A 21,839-nucleotide genomic window follows, 5' to 3' on the forward strand; every position below is an offset into this window, starting at 1 on the left:
TAACATTTGAAATGACAAAAGTTTGTGATGGTAATTTGTAATGATGTAATTTTACTCATAACACCTCAATAGTAAGTTTTATTTGTGTAGATGGCTAAATATATTCATTAATTCGGATCATCCCATTAATTCATATAAAGTATATAGAGCACATTGCGTATGGCCGTGTACTTGTGTTTTGGTTGGTCTCATATATGAATTATAAAATTAAATAATCCCAACTTGACTTTGTTTTGATCATGCACCCTAATTCAATTTCATTCACTCGTTAAAAGACACATGATGCATCATATAAAAGTGTGAATTTCAAGTTGGAAATTTCTTCAATTCGATAAAAAATGTATGTGGAGTATCACAGCCTTAAGTTTTGTACAAATGTTTGCATTTCATGAAGGTTTGATCCTCAATTTTATTCTACATCCGCCACTGATTTTCAAACCACATGACGGGCTGAAGGAGAGGCTTAGAATTAGACAGAAATTATTTTATCTTACATGACGGGCTGAAGGAGAGGCTTAGGATTAGACAGAAATTATTTTATCTTACCTAATTTGATTTTACTTCATTGTTTGAACTTATTGTATTTGAATTTTCTAAGCTTATTTTATCTTCAACAGATAGACCAGAACAAATCAATAATAATAATTATAATAATAACACTAATTTAATCTCCCTTATTAATATACCCTTATTCATTATTTTTTTTCTTTTTAATTCAAATTTTTTTTTTTAATGAAAGGTATAGAAAAATTGCTTCGTTCTTTTAAAAAATAATAATAAAAAAAAAAAAAGAATTGCTTCGTCAATCAAAGGGATGATAATGTCAATAATATAAACTAATAAGATATTCACCTAATATATTGAAATCTATTCGTGTTTATCAAATTTAGGAAACAATTGAAATTTACTTATATTTTACCACTTTAGCCTGCTCGTAATTAAAACTGACTACCCCTTATATAACCGCATGAAATTTTCTTCCTGGAGGCGGATTCACCATGCTTGGTGCATCCACCTCCTTCACGCATGTTTTTTCTTTTTTTTTTTTTAGAAAAAAAAAAAAAAGAATCTCTGTTTTTTGGATACTATTAATTACTTGATTTTGGATCTTCTTTCTATATATATATATATAGTGTCTAGACTAGGAAATTTATACTAGGCTTCAATTTTCAAATTGAGTGAATTTTTAGAGAGAGAAATAGGGAGAAATCAAACTTTAAGAGAGAGAAGCTAAAGAACATGGCCAATCATGGCGAATTTCGACATGATTCATATTGCCGTTTTGCGTTTGATGATCAAGATAATGATGATTTCAGCGAGACTGAAGACATTGTTACAGAAGGAAAAGGTAATGTAGTTTAATTTTTTTGTAATTTAATTGAATTTCATGATTTTCTTATTGATTTTATAATTTCGTTGAATTTAATTAAATTGATATCTTGAATTATCATTTGATTGAATTTAATTATAATTATTTTTCACAATGATGATTTATTGCATTGATTTCTTGAATTATTAATTGATTGCATTGAAATCTGGAATTATTAATGTATTGCTCTGTTTTTTGTTTATAATGTGTTACGTTGAAGATGATGTTCTTTAAAATTAGCACACATGTTTCTGTCAAAAATATATATATATATATATATATATATATATATATATATTTATATATAGCACACATGTTCATTATATTATATTTTAATGTTCTTTAATGTTGCATATAATGTACATTACATGAATCTTATATATAACGTTGTTTTGTTAACCAATGTACATTTACATTAGCTATAATGTTCATTATGTCTCTTTCTACACCAATTAAATTTGAATATGATGTTCATTAATTTTGGATACAATGTTCATTTATATTTTGGCTAATGTTCATTTAAATTGACTATAATGTGCATTTATTTTGACTACAATGTTAATTTATTTTGACTATAATGTTCATTTATATTTATGAGAACCCTCAATTTTATTAATTGTTATGTATAGGCTTTACAGAATCTACTACTTCTGAGCTACCATTTAGAAAAGTAATGTCAGACAAAGAAGCATGTGAATTGTACAATTCATATGCTTTTAAGCATGGATTTGGTACACGCAAAGCACTTAAAAGGACAAGGGAGGATAAAAAGACAATTCGTTTGCGAACTCTTGTTTGTAGTTATGCTGGCTTTAAGAAAGTGAAGTCTGATTCTGTGTACCAAAAAAAAGATTACCATAACGGTTGCAAAGCATTTATCCAGTTTGATGTTGATAAGGAAACTGGTTTGTATCATGTTGTCAAACATGAAATGGAGCATAATCATAGCAGGGTTCCCATTTCAAAGAGGCACTTGATAAGATCTCATAGAAAGATTGGTCAACATTAAAGAACATTATTCATATTGTAAAAGAACATAGTACTGTATTTCAATGTACATTGTATTATTTGATAACGAACATGGATGTTGTTTCGAGGTTTTCTGATGTCCTGCGGGAGAGTTACAATTCCGAGACTGGAACCGGACGCCTGTACCTGCAAAATAACGGAGACTCCTAAGAGCTCCGCCTCCAACGGTCAAGTTAGTACCTGATTAAGGAGTAATTAATACGGAAATTAAAGTAATAAGATCTCTCTAGGTGAGAGTGTTTAATGTAGGTAATCTGGTTTGTTAGCGAGATTAGCCGGTTATTAGTGTTCTGTAATGTTTCTGTTCTTCTCTGTTCTTCAGGTGAGATTAATTGCTTTTTTTTCCTTTAATGAGGATTAATTAAGTATTTATAGTCTTGAGAAGCGTGCCACTCTCTAGGTTTAGGGTAAACCTAGAGCTGACCGGGCCTCTAGACAGGATTGGGCCTTGTTGGCCGGTTTTCCCATTTGGCATGGGTGGACACGTGGCGTGTCTCAATTGGTCCGTAGAGGACGTATCTGTGATTGACACGTGGCAGGCTCCTATTGGCCTACGTGAAGGACACGTGGCGGAACCTGGTTGGTCCACTTGTCAAACGGTGATTGGAGGATAAAAATCCCCTAATCATTTGCCCCTCACAGGTGGCGCGTGACTGGTCACGTGTCACCTGTGACAGGTGTTGCACGGTGACAGGCGACGGCCTGCTACAGGTGTCACCTTGCAAATGGCCGAGAGATTTTCCCGCCCAAATTTTGAATTTGGAAGCGACCCTTCGCCTTCTCACTTTGCCTATATAAGGAAGTGCTGACTTCGGTCATTTTCACATTTGAGAACTTTGCGAGAACATTCGGACCCCTGAACTTGCTCTGACATTTCGGACCTTTTCTGCCTACCGCCTGTTCTGACAAGCCGACTGCACCGGATTTCCAGAACCTCATCAACCGTCACTCGTTCAGGTAACTCAGTTCTCTTACTCTTAATTTTCTTTTTATTTTTTTGAAATGGCACCACGGAAGCACACGACACGACCTAAGTTAGTGATCAGCCGGTCACCGGGGACGGCTGAATCTAGGACTAGGAGTGCCGCCTGCCCTTTTCTGGACCCATCTTTGCCCTTTATACAAAGTCCGAGTGTATCTGTGTCTATGCAGAACGTGATGGCCATAACAAAAAAGACTGTTATGATCTCAAACTCGGACGGCTCCTCCCAAAGGGTGCTCATTAGTGAAACATCTGACCAGGCGCCAGATGTAGAAGTGAAACGAGGCGGCTGCCAAGCCAACAGTTCTGAGAGAGGGGTCAAGGTGGTCCCTTCCCATTTTACCGTTGATATGTCTAATTTTCCTCCTGCTCCTTCTAAGGGAGAGGAGGCGGGCCCCTCTGGGAGAGGGGAGGAGTCGTCCTCTTCGGACTCGTCAGAGGACGAGTTCGAGTCCAGCTCTTCTGGCCACAGTTCTCCAGGCTCAGAAGAAAGAAACAGCCGCCTACAAGAGGCGAGGCTTTCTCATGCAGTTGAGAAGGGGGACAATTGGGCGGAGCCGTCCGCCTCTTTCAGAGAGGAAAACACCCCTTACTACTGCACGGTACCCCGGGGCCGGATCGCAACCATGCAAGACAAAGTGGAGAGCTTTATAGCTAACCACAGAATGGGCCTGGAATTTTTACTGTTCGTGTCGGATCCAGAAGACACTGTCGTCTGGCCGGCTGGTACCAGCTATGATGACGGCTGCTTTGGCTGCTATGTGGCGGCCATCAAAGCTGGACTGCGCTTCCCATTACATCCGGCTGTTCAGCGGATTTTAGATGGGTATGATTTGGGGTTATGGCAGTTAGCCCCCAACTCTTGGGTAAACGTACTCGGCTATGTGGCCGGGTGCGAAATGTACGGGGTGGAGCCAAGCTTTGAGGCTTTCGCCCACATGAACTATCTCAGCCGGACCCCTAAGTCGGGAGGTACCGGCTGGTATCAATTAACAAGCCATAGGGGTTACCTCATGACGAGAGGTAAGGCGAACAAATGGAAGGATTGGCGGAACACCTTCCTTATCATCGAGGGTTCAGACACGGAGCTGAACCAACGCTTTAACAAGTGGAATAGGGATCCGCCTCTTCTCGCAGGCGGCCGCAGCATGCCACCTGTTCCCCCAAAGGCTAAAAAAGAGATCCTAGACAAAGGACTCTTCAAAGTAGAGACTAGGGTGAACTCTACTTCAGGGGTACGAGAGCAAGTACCCCTAAACTGCGTCCCGAGCTTCAAGTGGCTCTATGACGAGTACTTTTTGGCCGCCTGTGGCCTCAGCAGTCGGTGCTCTAGAGGTAGCCGGCCTGTCAAATACTCTGTTTTTTCACGCTTTGTTTACTTGGGATTTTACTAACTTTGCTGTTTATTTTTTGCAGCTGACGCCATGAGTAAAATAACAGCATCCAAGACTGCGGCGGCCATGTTGCGGGCCTCTCTCATGCAACAGTCTTGTACCGACTCCCCCAACAAGGGGGCACCCTTGGTAGGCTTCGAAAACTCTTTCTCTTTTAGAAGTTGTCTTATGCATATACTAACTCTTTTTATTTTCAGTCGGGCACTCCAAGAGCTTCTTCCTCGCAACAGCCGGACCCCAAGGCCCGGAGGACGACTGTTGCAAGCTCTCCTGGGTCTTCCAGGAAAACAGTGGCGGCTGAGAAGCAGCCGACCACTTCTTCTAAAACCCCGGCGGGGCCGCCTAGAAGTATGGACAATTACTTGTAAAAACTTTTACACTTGCTTCCTTCTTGACTAGGTCTAACTTGCTTTTTTACGCTTGATGCAGCCGGCCCTCAGGGGCTTGACTTGGTTGAGGTAGCCAAGTCCATGATCAAAGTAGTTCCTCCATCTGAAAGGGAGGCGGTCAGGGGTGCCGGCACCCTTGACCTTGATGGGATTGCAGGGGTCCTTGCTGAGGTATACTTAGCATATTTTTGAGTATTTGAGTTCCAGGACGCCTGTTATCTTTTTTGTTTGGAAACTGACGCCTGTTTTTTTTTGTACTTAGGCCCTGCTCCGAGTTAACAGCCTTCGCAAGCCGCTTGATCGGAAAAACAAAGAGGTAAAGGCTGCAAAAGCTATGGCCGCCTCTAACTGTGATAAGGCAATGTTTCAAATTGCCCAAAATGAAGTACTGACCATTGATATTCTTTATTATCAGGCGCAGGCTACCGCCGCTGTTCGGGCTCAGTTAGAGGCGGCCCAGAAGAAGAATGACGAGCTGGGCGCGACCATCACAAATCTTAAGGCCGAGCTGAAACCTCTTCGCCAAAAAATGCACTCTTACGAAGCCATGGAGAAATCCTTGGCCAACGTAAAAGAACGCCTGGTGAGCCAAGAGAAGAGTCTTACCCAAGAGCTCTCGGAAAAGGCCGAGCAAGAGAAGAAAGAGCTCGTCCGGGAGATGATGGAAGACTCCGCTCAAATCCAGCGCATGACCTGGGGCCGCCTGTTCCCCAATGCCGACTTTGCCTCTTGGGAAAGAACGTACCGCCAGTGTTCGGAAACATATAATCAAGAGATCCTGGCGGCTGCTGAAGAAGAGGCGTTGGGAGATGCGTTGGAGGAGGAGGAAGAGCCGGTTGTGGCGCTTGTGCCACTTGGGGGTAAGGCATCAAAAGAGGATGCAGCTGAAGCCGAGTCCAGCAAGAAGAGTGCTGACCAGGCGGCAGCTGCTAATACTGAACTGCCCCCTTCTTAAGCTTAATGTATTTTTTCCACGGCCTGCGTGCCGTTTGCTTTGTATTTACCCGGCCAGGGGGCCGGGGCTTTGAATATTTTGCTGGTCTTTAATGACCGGCTTATTTTTAATCAAATTTTTGTTTTGCTTCAAATTTGTCTAAGTATTCCATATCTAATATCCCATTGTTCACTAGACCGACTGTTGTACATGGCCGAACGTTGCAGACAGGTACAAATAGTAAGTACGCCGCCTATGCCCCTGGACGACTGGTTGTCTGTTTCCAGGATAGACGATCAGTCGGCCATTTATTCAATCGGTATTCGAACTATTTTGTTTGGATCCTTTTTAGGCAGACGTGCCTGTCTTTTTGTAATTTTAACCAAGTAGGAAAGTGGTCTGACCAAGTAAATAGTATTACCTAGTCGCCAAGGAATTAAGTAAGTAGGATAACAAGAGGCGGGTACCGGTTGTTTCCCTTTATTGCCAATGTTGGCTTTTAACTCGTAATTTGTTAACCTAGCAAGAGTAGTGGTTGAGAGTCCCTGTTTGTTAAAAACAGGCGGACGACTCATACCTTTTAGGCTCCATACTAAGTTTGAGTGACTATTAAGTTAACATAGGAGTTACTTAGTCTTCGTCACACTCTAGATTGAATAGTAGAGGTACCAGGCGGCGGAGGCCGGCTGATCCTCTTGATTTGCCAATGTTTGTTGGCTATTAACTCAATAGGTACCCCCTGCATTTATCCCAAGTAATACAGGCGGTCATCTGACTCAGATGTCAACTGCTACCACTGGTTTGGTTAGTGATAAGAGTTATCCTTGTCTCAAAAACGGCTACGTGGTTGCCCTTGGGGACAGTCGTATAGGTGCCGTGTAATTAGTTTATAGAACAATGTTCCACCCAAAAGGGAGCTGCTCTCTGCGACGAATTTCATCCGGAGGGATGCCGTCGGACGCCTGCTATGATGTTGGGACAGGTCGTATTAGTTTTGTAGATTTGATCAGTTGGCTTGGCGCCTGGTCTGATCATTCGGCCGGTGGCCTTGGTAAGTTCTTGGTGAACGTAGGTGCTAAGTAAAAGAAGGGTAGCCGCCTGTTAGGCACAGGGTCGGCCAGGCCCTAATCTTTTTAGCTAAGTATTGTGAGTAAAATACTCAATGGAGAGTAGCCGACTGTAAAGGTACAGACGGCATGCCCCTCTGAAGATAGAGTGAAAAACTCAATGGAGAGTAGCCGACTGTAAAGGTACAGACGGCATGCCCCTCGTAATACAAAATTGAATAGTAAGTGCAAACTTTATTAAGTAGCTCTTTACTTTACATCATTCAGAAGAAATATTTTTTAAGATTATCTACATTCCAAGTTCGAGGCAACGGTAAGGCTTCTACCTGGCCGTTTGCTTGTGGACGGCCGACAGATGCAAAGTAGTGTGCAATTCCTTGGTCTCCCAACCAGCTTTTGAGAACAGGCGTCTCAAATTGGGGACCATTATCAAAAACCATAGACATGGGAACCCCGAACCGAGTGATGACGTTTTTCCAAATGAATGAAATTACATCTTTCGTCTTGATTCCCGTTACAGCCTCCGCCTCTACCCATTTAGTGAAGTAGTCAACGGCAACAAGTATGTACCTTCTGCCGCCTGTAGCAGGCGTATATGGACCCAGAATGTCCATGCCCCACTTAGCAAACGGTAGTGGGCTGTGAATGGTAGTGAGGTCAGTAGCCGGACGGTGAATTAATTTGCCAAACCTTTGGCACTTGTCACATTTTTTCACCATCTCCATTGCATCTGCTTCCAAAGTAGGCCAAAAGTAGCCCTGCCGCCTTGCCCTTTGAGCAAGCATCCTACCACCTATATGAGAAGCACAGTAACCAGAGTGAAGATCATCTAGTATCTCTCGTCCCTTTTCTGGAGTAACACACTTTAAGAAGGGTTGAAGGTACCCCCTATTGTGAAGTTCTCCCTTTATCATTTCAAAACAAGAGGCTCGTTTTTTCAGTGCTGCCGCCTGTTGAGGATCATCCGGCAGTGTACCGTTTGTCAGATATGCCCTTATTGAATCCATCCAGGTTGAGCTTCTGTCTAGGATTCCAATAGGGTCTTCCTCGATGCTTCTCTTCTCCATTACTTCCCAAAAAACAGTTCGAGGAGTATCGGAGGAGGCGGATGATGCTAATTTTGACAGTGCATCCGCCTGGTGTTTTCTGATCTCGGCACTTGGATCAGATGGAAATCCTCAAGGGAGCCGACTGCTTGTCGGACCGCTTGTAAATACTTGATCATGGCCGGATGGGTTGCTTCGTATTCGCCATTGTACTGACTCACTATCAATTGTGAATCGGAACAGGCGTCTATTTTTCTTGCCCCTGCCGCCTTGCACATGCGGATCCCGGCTAGTAAAGCTTCATATTCTGCCTCATTGTTTGAAGCCTGAAAACTGAAGCGTAGAGCATACTCGAACCTGTCGCCCTCTAGAGACTGACATACGACGCCTGCTCCACAACCATTTGAAGTAGAGCTTCCGTCCACATATACCTTCCATACTTGGTCTGGAACTTGAGAGTCAGGAGGACGAGTCATCTCTACAATAAAGTCAGCAAAGGCTTGCCCCTTTACTGCTTTTCTAGGCTCGAAAGTAACTTCGAGGCTCTGTATTTCTATGGCCCATTTGATCATTCGGCCTGACGACTCCATGATGGTCAGCGGCCGCTTGATAGGTTGGTCTGTATACACGACGACTGTATGTGCCAAAAAGTAGGGCTTCAATTTTTTAACAGCCATGAAGAGTGCAAGACCAAATTTCTCCACTAGGGGATACCTCAACTCGGCATTTTTCAGTACGTGACTGACAAAGTAGACCGGGAGCTGACAGCCGTCCCTTTCAGCAAGGAGAACAGCGCTTAACGCATGATCAGAGACGGCCAGGTACATGTAGAGATCCTCTTTGGGCAAAGGGCTGACCAGCCTCGGCAAGGAATGCAAGTGAACTTTTAATTTCTGGAAGGAAGCCTCAGCATCCGGCCCCCATTCAAACCTTGCCTTTTTCTTAATTGCCTGGAAAAAGTATAGGCATTTGTCGCCTGATCGGCTTAGAAATCTTCCCAAGGCCGCCAGACACCCTGTTAACTTCTGAACCTCTCGGATGGTACGAGGCGACTGCATGTCAATGACCGCCTGCACCTTCTCAGGGTTCGCCTCTATTCCTCTCTGATTGATAAGGAATCCGAGAAATTTCCCAGACTCAACTCCAAATACACATTTCTTGGGATTGAGCATGACATGGTGCTGCCTGAGTGTGGCGAAAGTTTCTCGGAGGTCCGTCAGATGATCTTTCTGAAGTTTAGTCTTGACAATCATATCATCAATATATGCCTCGACGTTTCTCCCAATCTGATCAAAGAACACAGTGTTTATCATTCGTTGGAAGGTAGCCGGGGCATTCTTAAGACCAAACGGCATGACCGTGTAACAGTATAACCCCTGATCAGTGACGAAGGCCGTCTTCTCCTGATCTTTCTTCCATAAGGGAATTTGATGGAAACCAGAATAGGCGTCCATGAAACTCATCAAGGCATGACCGGCTGTTGAGTCGACCAGGTTATCAATTTTAGGCAGAGGGTAACTGTCTTTGGGGCACGCCTTGTTTAAGTCTGTGTAGTCTACACACATTCGCCAGGTGCCATTCGGCTTTTTAACAAGAACCACATTTGCAACCCAGTCTGGGAAGTAACATTGCCGAATGAACCCTGCATCAAGTAATTTTTTAACATCGGCGGCTGCCGCCTGACTTCTTTCTTCGCCATGGTTCCGCTTCTTTTGCCGTACCGGCTTCTTTTTCGGATCCACGGCGAGTTTATGTACCGCCAGATCAGGACTAATGCCTGGCATTTCATGGACTTCAAATGCAAAGATGTCCTTGTATTCTTTCAATAGGTTGTGAAAGTCGTCACCAAGGTTTCTCAGAGCAGTCGTCCCAACTTTGACTGTTCGGTCAGGACGTGAGTCGTCTAAGATCAGGTCCGCATGCTCACCAGCCGGTTGAGGGCGGAACTCATCCGGCCGCTCCTCTGCCAATGATTGCTATTTTCTTGCTTTTCTTGCGGACTCTGTCTGGGACGCCTTTCTCTTTTTGTCGCCTGTTTCTTGAACAGGCGCACTCTCCTTGACATTGTCAAGGTCTGTTTTTTCTCCACTTGACCCAGTGGCCATAACAGTGGGTTTGACATCCGAGAGATAGCACTCTCGGGCCATCCTCTGATCTCCCCTTAGGGAGCCGACTGTTCCATTATCCCTCTCAAACTTGAGCAACATAAGAGACGGGATTATAACAGCCTTGGAATTATTCAGGGTTGGTCGACCCAGAATCATGTTGTAGGCCGAGAGTTCCTCTACTACTAGGAACCGGACTACCATGTGTCGTCCTTCCCCTTTTTCGCCAAGGCGAATGGGAAAATCTACTCGTCCCAGTGGGTGGACGACTCCTCCTCCAAACCCTATTAAAGGGTGGGAGGCCGGATGTATGCAGTCCGTCTGATATTTCAGTTTTGACAGACATTTGCTGCTGATGAGATCTGAGGAGCTCCCGGTATCTATGAGGATTCGGCCAACTCTCTGGTTGGCCACTTTACATTCAATAACGAGAGGGTCGTCATGCGGCCCCCTTACCCCTCCTAGATCCTCTTCTGTGATGACAATCTCAGGAAATGTATATTTGGACGGCCGTTCTTGGTGAACGGAATTTACATCTAACCGCCTTATATTATCTTTGTTGCCCCTAATAGTGGGGCCGCCTCCTGAGAAGCCGCCTGCAATGGTGTAGACGACTGCATCATCTGTATCGGAGCTGTCGGCCTGTTGATTCTTTTTGGCCGACAGCTTTTTTGAGGAAGTGTTCCCCGTAGATTTCTTGACATAAGTGTCAAGATCACCTTGCTCAGCCAGGCGGTCTAGGTACCGCATGAGACTGATGCAGTCATTGGTGTGATGACCAACGTCATCATGATAAGCACAGATTTTATCTTGGTTCCGGTTGTTTGCAGAACCCTTCATGGGGACCGGCTTCTCAATTGAGATGCGTCCCTTTATTTCTTTTAGGATAAACTGGTTATCCTTGTTAAACACATACTTTGGGGAGTATGGTTTGAATTCTTTTTTCTTTTTCTGGGCCGGTTGTTTAGAGGAATCAGCCGCCCAGACCTCTTTTCTTTTCTCATCTTTGTTAGACGACTGTTTCTGTCGTCCTTCTCTTTTGTCGAACCTTTTCCCATCCGACTGTTTTATTGTACACAGATCAGTCGCCTGTATATAGGCTTCTGCTTCAATCAAGGCCTCCTGAAGAGTCGCCACCCTTTTTCGAACCAAATCAAATTTGAAGGTAGACCCGTCTTTGAGACCTCTAAAAAAGTCGGTATAAGCTACCTCATCCGGTAACCCTTGAATCTGTATTCTCATCAGGTTGAACCGCCTGATGTAAGAGCGAAGCCCCTCCTTCTCGCCCTGCTGAATTGTCCCCAAATCAAGGGTCGTTTTCTTCGCAGGGATGTTCATGGCGAAGTTGGAGGCAAATAAGTAAGCAAGCGTCCTGAAGCTATTTACACAACCATTCGGCAGGTTGCCGAACCATTGCTGTGCGATTCCCTTGAGAGTCGCTGGGAAACACTTGCACCAAGTGGGATCATCCAACCCTTGAAGGTACATCAGGTTGGTGAATGCCATCAGATGGTCTTCTGGGTTAGTAGTGCCGTCATAGGCGCCTACTAGTACATTTTTTACTTTGGCCGGCTGAGCGACTTCAGTAATTTCCTTGGAGAAGGCCGACGGCTGTTCACCAAGTCTAAGCAACCGTAGCTGCCAGTCCATAGGTTGGACGTTTTTTGCTGCAGGTCCACCAAATGGAGGTGGCTGCATAAAATACTGTTGTTGCGGCACAAATGGTAAGTTTGGTACCGCCTGGGCACTATGAAAGCCGGACTGACGGGAGGTGCCGCCTGACTGACTCTCATGGTACGACTGAGTATGCCTCATCGAGGCATTTCGCAAACTGTCTTGAAAGTCTGAAGTAGAAGCCGACTCTGACAATCGGTCACTCTTCTTCTGCTCTAGCAGTAGCCGAGCATCTGTGAACGTTTGCTTTGACCCGTCCGCCTGAATATGACGAACCGGTTTCCTATTTCCTGTAGGATAACGGAATTTTGTGAAATCAAGGGCAGGTGGCTCCCGCTTCCTAGATTTAGGATGAGGAGTCGCCTCTCGCCCTTGAACTGGCTTCCTCTTTAGTGAAGTGGAAGGTTTCTTGGCCGACTGCTCCTTGACTAAAGCAGGCGGCTTCTTGTTGATCAACTCTTGAATCTCTCCCTTGAAGTCCCTCATGAAGGTCATGAGTTCGTTCCTTGTGATGGGAGCAGACCCATCAGTCGGCTGTTGCCGAGCAGGCGGTGCGCCTGCTGGCTCGCTTCCTGTTTGAAGATGCTCCCGTTCCCTCCTTTCGGTATGACGGGTACGTCGGACCCTTAGGGTCCCGTCTGGAGCTGTATGAGTTTCAACTTCAAATTCACTTTCGGTGTCATGGTCCGACTGAACTTGAGGGTCGTTTAGGGTACGCCTCTCTTCAGGAGTCGGTACAGACTTGGATGCCATCTCTGAAGTACTCTCCCCACAGACGGCGCCAAATGTTTCGGGGTTTTCTGATGTCCTGCGGGAGAGTTACAATTCCGAGACTGGAACCGGACGCCTGTACCTGCAAAATAACGGAGACTCCTGAGAGCTCCGCCTCCAACGGTCAAGTTAGTACCTGGTTAAGGAGTAATTAATACGGAAATTAAAGTAATAAGATCTCTCTAGGTGAGAGTGTTTAATGTAGGTAATCTGGTTTGTTAGCGAGATTAGCCGGTTATTAGTGTTCTGTAATGTTTCTGTTCTTCTCTGTTCTTCAGGTGAGATTAATTGCTTTTTTTTCCTTTAATGAGGATTAATTAAGTATTTATAGTCTTGAGAAGCGTGCCACTCTCTAGGTTTAGGGTAAACCTAGAGCTGACCGGGCCTCTAGACAGGATTGGGCCTTGTTGGCCGGTTTTCCCATTTGGCATGGGTGGACACGTGGCGTGTCTCAATTGGTCCGTAGAGGACGTATCTGTGATTGACACGTGGCAGGCTCTTATTGGCCTACGTGAAGGACACGTGGCGGAACCTGGTTGGTCCACTTGTCAAACGGTGATTGGAGGATAAAAATCCCCTAATCAGATGTGATAATGTTTTATTACAGGATTATGAGGATCAGATTCATATGGTATCTACCTTGACTAAAAAATGGTATTCCTATTGCTGATGCGTATCGTGTAATAAGGAACCAAGCTGGCGGTGAAGCTAATCTTACCTTTTTTCAAAAAGATCTTTATGTTGCATTAGATGGTGAGAAAAAAAAAGAAGTTCGACGGTTGTGACACAAAACAGCTTATTTGTTATTTTAAAGAAAGGAAGGCTATGGAGTATGACTTTTATTATGATTTTGATGTTGATGAAAAAGGGCATCTTCAGTCATTTTTCTTCCGGGACAGCAGGATGAAGGTTTATTATGATGCTTTTGGTGAGTTGCTAGTCCATGATACTACATATCGTACTAATAAGTACAGTATGATATGTGGTCCTTTCGTGGGTATGAACCATCATAATAAGAATGTAATGTTTGGTATTGGATTTCTCATCAATGAAAAGTGGGAATCTTTTTAGTGGCTCTTCAATACTTTCTTAAGATCTATGAATGACAAACATCCAATTACCATCATGACTGACCAAGCTGCATTAATGGCCAAAGTTATTAGGATTGTATTCCCTAACAGTCGACATCGATTATGCACTTGGCACATTGGTGAAAATGCCAAGAAAAACATCAAAGGAGTAAGGGCAAAGGAAGGCTTCACTGACTTATTTGACATTGTCCTAAAATACACTGATTCTATTACAGAGTTCGAACATTATTGGACAAGGTATGTCTTTGAATTGTTCTTAATTATTTTGCTCTATTTTTTTTTTAATTTATAAGTTCATGTTCTTTACTTTTATTGCAATGTTTTTTACATATATTTCAATGTTCTTTGTTCAGTGTTCATGTTCATTAAAATTTTGGAGTATGTCTTTTTATTTATAGTGTTTTTTTTTTTTTTTTTTTTTTTTTTTTTTTTTTTTTTTTTTTACACGTATGCTCTATTAAGAAGAATTATATATTCTTTTCAGAAATAATGTATGTTCTTTTTTTAAATATTCCTTCTTGCTGTAGTTTTTAAATATTCCTTCCTGCTGTAGTATGTTTACACTGTCCTTAAAGCAATTTTCACCCCCACTATGATTGCTATGGGTTACCGGTTAATATGCTTGCAAGATTTCCCTAAGTTTGAGATCAATTAAAGTAATGTAATTGAACTCCCTAAGAACACTTTAAGAACAATAAGAATAGAAAAGGAAGAAGAAGATAAAAATAATAAGGTAAGTAATAATTTTGGAGCAATTAATTATATATAATGAACAACCTTTTATTCCAAGAGTCACCATTTCCAAAAATAAATTAATTAAGATAATCAGACTTTTAATGAAAAATTACCATTATCATAACTAGTTTTGTGCCCCGTGCTATGCCCGGATTGTTTATTGAATTATAAAATAAATTTTTAATCTTTATATGATTTGTCAGATTGTAAAGTATATTATTTTAACCGATTAGTATATATTATATAAATGCATGTTTTACGCTTTGAACTGTTTCCTTTCCCAAAAAAATATTATGATACAAAAAATAATTTATTAATTTTTAAGAATTATAATCTAATAATTTTTTTAATAAAATTATAATTGAATTTGTACATTTGAAATATTGGTATTTTATCGAAAATAAAACTAATTTTATCCTAAAATTTTATCCAAATAGAATTTTAAATTAACTTTTTTATTTATCTTATGAGGTCTATTTAAAGCTATCCAACGTGGCGTGACACTTGGCAAAAAGTTAGAACGCCAAGTGTCGCAACCTTGTGACCTGGCTAAAATTTTAGCTTCATATATTAAACTAATTTTATCCTATAATTCTATCCAAATAAAATTCTAAATTAACTTTTTTTTATTTATCTTATGAGATCTATTTAAATCTATTCAACGTAGCGCAACACGTGGCAAAAAGTTAGAACGCCAAGTGTCGCAGCCTCGTGACCTGGCTAAAAGTTTAGCTTTATATATTAGTTATATGATTAATTTAACCGTAAGAAAGTAACTACTTGCATTCATTCAATCGGGCAAATAAACTGACAAACTTTTAACTAGGCCCACGCCTGATCGGGCAATGCTCTCCCGATTGGGCCATCTACACTTTGGAAAATAATTTTGCTTTCGCGCCCGATCGAGCTAACTTAACCCTATCAGGCGAGCAAAAAGTACTTTCCTTAGTTAATGCTCGCGCCCGATCAAGCAAAGCCCGCCCGACTGGGCCCGTGGTCATAACCACGACTCACATTGAAAATTTTGTATTATTAAACTTATAGCCTAGCTCCAAGCTAAACTTTTCTATTTAACTAATGTGGGAGTTTCTTCCCAACTTCAAGTTAAATAGAATAGAGTAAGCTATCATTCTCTATTCAACCAATGTGGGAATTTCTTCCCAATAACAAGTTAAATAGAATTGAACAAGCCAACTTATTCTATTCTACCAACGTGGGACTTCCATCCCAACACTAAGATATATAGACTAACCTATATAACCAACTTCTATTCCACCAATGTGGGACTAATTTCCCATCATTCATAACACCTATTATGAAGACTACTCTAACACAGTTAACTAAATATTACAAGGAATTTCTGATTTATAATACGCCAAAAAATGTTGCAAGATTACATCTTGAATGTAATAATGCACATTTTTATGATTCCTTCCCATACTTGAAAAGGGGCTCCACTTCCCATGCTGCAGTTGAGATGAACTAGTTAGCATGAAGAGCATTCACCTAGCTCTGTCTCACCTAGGGCTGCTTATCCAGCGAGTCGATCACGAGCCGATATGTGGTCGACTCAACTCGAAAACTTTTTGCATGTGCTCAACCCGTGCTTGCTAAAGTTTCGAGCAAATAAAACCTGCTCGACTCGTGCTCGTTAAAGTTTTAAGTCGAGTAGCTCACAATCTGCTCATTAAAATTTTGGTCCTTCTATTATTATATGCCTTTATTTATTTATTGTTCAATTTATATTGTTTTCCTTATTATATATAGATATTATTAAAAATTTACTTTTTTTTTATGATATAAATTAAGGCTTAATAAGTGTCAAATTTGTTTGCAAATTCTATATTAATAATATATTATCGAGTTGCTCACGAGCATATTGAGTCGAGTTAGAGCTTGCTCAACTCGTGCTCATTAACATCTCAAGTCGAGTCGAGCTATCTTGAGTCGAGTTTTGACCGAGTCGAGTACGAGTTGCTCGCGAGCTGCTCAACTCAATTAGCACCCCCTACTCTCACCATTCTCTTAAAAATAGAGATAATCCGTATTTCGAAAAGTAAAACGTATTACAGAGAATGTTTAAAATGTATTACGGAGAATGGATTTTATGCAACAAGATAACTAAAGCTAAGAAAGGTGGCTGATCTGGTAATCACTTAGTTCTGTCTTAACAAAAAAAAAGAAAATTAAGACACCAAAGGAATGACAAATTAAACACTCTCGAAAGAGAAATCACAAAAGGAGCTGCTTATCTGGTTCCAACCAGCTCTCTATAACTGTCTTAACCACTAAATCACGGAGTATCATTTAAATGACATGAGAAAACAAATTGAAGACAGCCAAAATTTTATGTAGGTTCAATTATTTGATGAACAAATAACATAAAACCATTCATTCTACAAAGCACATATCAATATCATGGCCAAAAACGAAACATGCTGCTGAAAGATTCAATTGCCCGAAGCAACAGGCCATCAGGGAAAGAAGGATCACGATAGGAATAATTAACAAAGGTATGGTTGCCTAGTGATTCAGAATTATGAGCATACATTCTAAGCAAAAACAGAGCTCAATGAGCTGCATCTCCGACAGTAATTCTTCAAAACTCAACAACCTTGGAAACAACAGCAGAACACAAACACATATAGCACAGCTGCTATCGAATGCTCAAATTAGCAAGCTAATACTACACACATAGCAGAGTTACCATAGACAGCTCAAATTAGCAAGCTAATACCGGTATAACACACATGTAGCAGAGCTACTACCGACAATTGAAATTAGCAAGCTAATCCACATATGAGTATACAGCAAAGCTAAGACCGGCTGCTCAAATAAGCAAGCTAATACCATCAAAACAGATACCAAAACAAGCTTATGTCACAGATTCAATGGTAATCAACAAGGGAAATGGCTTATAGTTGAATGAACCTTCCCAGCATATCAGACATACTTCAAGCAACTATTTACTAAACATTAACTAGCCATAAAAAGAAAAGAAAAACTGCATGGGAAAGGATCATAATCAAGCTCAAGTAGATAATAAAAGGTCATTGTTGCACATGTACAAGATTGTCAGTATATAGCAATAATAGCATATGATAGATGACACTATGACAGTTGTTGGCTAATGTCAAAAACTACAAAATTGCAAAATTCTACAACGGAATGCTAATGAAACAGACATGATCTGACAACAACTTCAAAATAAAAAACAAGAAAAGCTTTAATTGATCTTCTAATACAGTGATCTAACTCAACAATGTCAAAATTTCTCCCTGGCATGTTCCAACAGAAAAGCCAAATTACCAATAATTCAATTCTTTCTCTTCTAGCAACCTGAGGAGCAATTGAACCAAACAGATAAAAATGGAGAGAAGATAGTATCTCAACAATGAACACATATTATTGAACTAATTTTAATTCTTTCTAAACAAAAAAATTGATTCAAGATAAAACAATGATTAATAAGTTTCAAACAACTAAATACAAATTATCAAAAAAGGGTACCTTAGAATTGATGAAAATAAACAGATTATATTGGATTACACAACAATACATTTCAACCAAGTATGCAATTCATATTGCCATTGCATACACTTCTCCAAGGTTTCCACTTTCTTGTTCTTCTTCTAAACCTCTCATTTCTTTTCCCCCTTTTCCTATATAAACTTTGTCTACTAATCAATCTTCCAACTCTCCTTCATCCCTCCCATGTTTTATGTACAAAATCCAACCCCCCCAATCTAATCCCATCTTCATTCCTTTCCCAAATTCCAAGCTTTTCGACGACATCACCATCTTCGTATCCGGCTCCCCATTTCAAAACCCCTGCTTCGTGTCCTCGAAGAGGCGCTAAAAAACGAAGTTGCTCGACTCCTCTGGCTATTATTAATCCTTGAATCCGAGCTTGAACTAGTAGAATCCTCCAATGGTGATTGATTCCTATCCCCTCCACCAAAACAAGAGAACAAGTTCCTGAAAACCCTTCGAATTCCGCCACTTTCCCTTGACCTCCCACCTCTAGAACCCCAAGAAATCCTCCTTGGCACACCTCCTTGATTAAACCCACCATCCATTTCTGTATAAACCACAGGCAACTCCCTCTCACCTCTCCTCCCACCTGCAAACCTCCCCACAGCAAACCCGCCACCGGGCAACCTCCAAATCGTTAACCCAACAGTCTCATCCTCATTCCCCTCAACCAAACCACCTTGAGCATTTCTATTATTGTTATTATTACTACCAGTTTGGCCCGGGTTCAACTCGGGCGAGTGCGAATGCGAATCAACCCTATTATCAGAGGGCAACTCGTGCCTACAAACAGGACATGAATTTCTCAAAGACAACCATGGCAATATACAATCATGGTGATAGATATGCTTACAGGGCATCTCTCTTGCTTCTGAACCCAGCTCAAATGCATCCTTACAAACCGCGCAATAACACTCCCCTTCGATATGCTCATCAACGATCTCAATCGTAGGCATTGATTCGATAGCCGCTTTCGAAGCAGGCGGTTGTTCTGCTCTCCCAATCCCATTGATCTCAATCTGTGCTAGCTGATCCAACAACCGATCAAAACCCGAACCCAGTAAAAACTCCGATACACTAGCAGGTAAAGGCCGAAGACCAGATCCTCCACCATCATCGTAGTAAAGCTCATAGCTCCCTCCACCAGCAGCAGCAGCGGCATCTGATTCCGATGGGGCCCGCAAAACGATTACCGGATTAAACGGTGACCGGTCACCACCATTTCTCCGACTCCGACGAAGTCTAGGGCTAGAGGAGAGAGACTCACGAGAAGAAGCAGAGTTCGAGTTCGAATTAGGGTTTCCTCCCACCATGTCCATCGCTGCTGCCGGAAAACGACGTCGTCGGGAGTCGGCGAGAGGAGAGGATGAAAGCTGAGATGGAAGCGGAGGCGGCGGTTCCGGCGGCGAGTCGATTTCTTCGAGAAAACCGCCGTGACAATCAGGGCAAGAGATGGCGGAGGTGAGAGAAATTGGATTTGGCGAAACCCTAACAAATCGATTGCATCTGTAACACCAGTATGATGTATGAGATGAAGGAGATGATGATGTAATTATTGCCGATGACATCGAAATCGGACTTTTCTTTGAATTTCTACCAAAATTAATTCCCAATTGAATTGTTCTTCTACAACTGCAGATCCAGAAAAAAACGTAAATCAAGAAAACCTAATTAAAATCAATAAATATTATGGGGGAAAACCTAGAAATTGGGGGACGCCGGTAAATGAAGAAGATCCCGGCGAAGGATAGAGAAAATGAGGAGAGAGAAAGTTGGGGGAAAATGGAGGAGAGAGAAAATAGAGAAATGTGAGAATAAAAATAAAGGAAGAAAAAGGAGGAAGAAGAAGAAGAGGTTGAGGAATGAGGAGGAGAGTTTGACGGAATAAGCGCGTGGGTCCACGCAGTTAAAGGACACGTGGTGAGGTGTGATTGGAGGAAGGGGCTAACGGCGTTAGTTTTGGAATTGTTAAAAAAGAATGGTTTAATTAACGAGGGAGTAATAGTAGTGATTAGTGTTTGCCGAAAGAAGGGAAAAAAGAGTTTGAAAAAGGCGCGTGTAGTAAACGAGTAAAGGAGTTTAGGGTGTATTATTAAAACTACTAGTAGTGTATTTTGTGTAATAATAATGTGAGTATGAAATTATGAATATGATTTTATGAATATGGAGTGTTTGGCGCTTCAATGGGGCCCTAACTACCTAAATTTGCCCAACAAACTTATAAATCTCTAACATCGACTTCGTCTATATAAATCGGTCTATATCGGGTGTTTGCTTCTTTGGTTGCGAGAAGTTTGTGGGACTGGAACGAGAGTGTTAAGTTGAGAGAGGATTTAAAAATATAAAGTATTCCCCTTCGTTTTGAATATATGACATGTTTTGACTTTTGTTGTTTAGATTAGATTAATCGAACATCTAACTTTTAAGAAAATATGATCAAAGTTGTAATAAAAGTCAAAGTGTGTCAAATACGTAATATTAAGGAATTGAGGGATCGGAATAGATATATTTAATTAAAAGGTTCCAACATGTGCACGACATACTTAATTATATGAGGTTTTTTCCGTTGAAAGTTTTGTAACTGTGAGAAAAAATTACCTTTTTTTTTCCTATATTCAGCCAAAAAGTTTGTACGGAGTACTCTTTAATATACAACGCTAGGTATATGAATTTATGATATACTTTGTATTCAGCTTGACTTGAATATTAACATTAGTGTTTGCATGTATGACAATAATCTATGTAATGGTAAATTGGTAAGTGCAATTTATCTATGTATTAACATTGGTGTTTTCAAAAATTGTAGTATGGAGTTCTAGGTTAGGATTTTTTAATTTAATAAATGGAAATTTTATTAGGGTTATGGTTTAGATATTGAAATAACTATACTAGAAACAATTAAGTAATAAGTATGTGCATTAACTTTTTATTCAAAGAATCTTTTATACGTAGCTGCTAATACTGAAAAAGTTATGCACATCAATTGATATCATTCGTGCCAAGCTAATTAGTTTGATCTTCATTATTAGGGTTAATTAGGACTTCATCAATAATTGGGCTAGCTAGACAATTAGACATACATACATTGCATGTGCTTTGGTCGTTCTTCTATATAGGTTCAAATAATTATGTATGTATGTTTCACTAATCCACTTGTACTGACCCTTAGAAAGATGTCCATCACACAAACAAAACAAAGGATAATATACTACATTGATGGAGCAAGCTAAGCTAGGTAATTATGGAACATTGGAACATATATAATTATTAGTTGCTTCACAGGAAGAGACCAGGGTAGCTCGATCTTACCTATATGAATCGAAGGTTTACTTACGATCAACTTAAATTTTATTGAAATGAATGTATTCGATCGAATAGGTACACCTAACATAAAGTAAATGAAATTATATAACACACTTATAACTCGATCATTAGCCTTATCTAGCTTTATATATAAAAAATAATAATAATAACATTTTCGGATCGAATGTAAAATGGACTTCAAACTGAGAATGATTCCATCTAAAGATTGTCTCTCTATCACTAAATGTCAATACAAGATTTGTAATGAAGATTAGTAGAATCTCACCAAGGCCGGCCCTTAACTATTTTTTTGTGATAAAAGACTATTAATAAGTATGTTTTCTTTGCTTGTGGTATTCCAAATCAACCAAAAATAATTGCACCTTAAAATAAGACATCAAATTAGTGTGGATAGA

At 40.9% G+C, this 21,839-nt stretch overlaps 2 protein-coding genes across 2 annotated transcripts; one reads left to right on the plus strand and one right to left on the minus strand.

Moving 5' to 3' along the window:
* The first annotated feature begins 1,239 nt into the window (after positions 1–1,239).
* LOC110733683 (protein FAR1-RELATED SEQUENCE 5-like) lies at positions 1,240–2,378 on the plus strand. Its single transcript, XM_021913771.1, has 2 exons — positions 1,240–1,348; positions 1,999–2,378. The coding sequence occupies exons 1-2, from the start codon at positions 1,240–1,242 to the stop codon at positions 2,376–2,378; spliced, it is 489 nt and encodes a 162-aa protein (XP_021769463.1).
* Positions 2,379–17,970: 15,592 nt separating this feature from the next.
* Positions 17,971–19,951, minus strand: LOC110733315 (probable E3 ubiquitin-protein ligase RHC2A). The gene has a single exon (XM_021913336.1). The coding sequence runs from the start codon at positions 19,686–19,688 to the stop codon at positions 18,381–18,383; it is 1,308 nt and encodes a 435-aa protein (XP_021769028.1). The 5' UTR covers positions 19,689–19,951; the 3' UTR covers positions 17,971–18,380.
* Positions 19,952–21,839: the final 1,888 nt, after the last annotated feature.

This window comes from Chenopodium quinoa, unplaced genomic scaffold, assembly GCF_001683475.1.
Source record: "Chenopodium quinoa cultivar QQ74 unplaced genomic scaffold, ASM168347v1, whole genome shotgun sequence".
NCBI lineage: Eukaryota > Viridiplantae > Streptophyta > Magnoliopsida > Caryophyllales > Amaranthaceae > Chenopodium > Chenopodium quinoa.

Coding starts and splice junctions, on each gene's coding strand:
- LOC110733683 (XM_021913771.1), top strand. CDS start 1,240: ATGGCCAATCATGGCGAATTTCGACATGATTCATATTGCCGTTTTGCG. Junction 1,349..1,998: donor CATTGTTACAGAAGGAAAAG/GTAATGTAGTTT, acceptor TGTTATGTATAG/GCTTTACAGAATCTACTACT.
- LOC110733315 (XM_021913336.1), bottom strand. CDS start 19,688: ATGTCATCGGCAATAATTACATCATCATCTCCTTCATCTCATACATCA.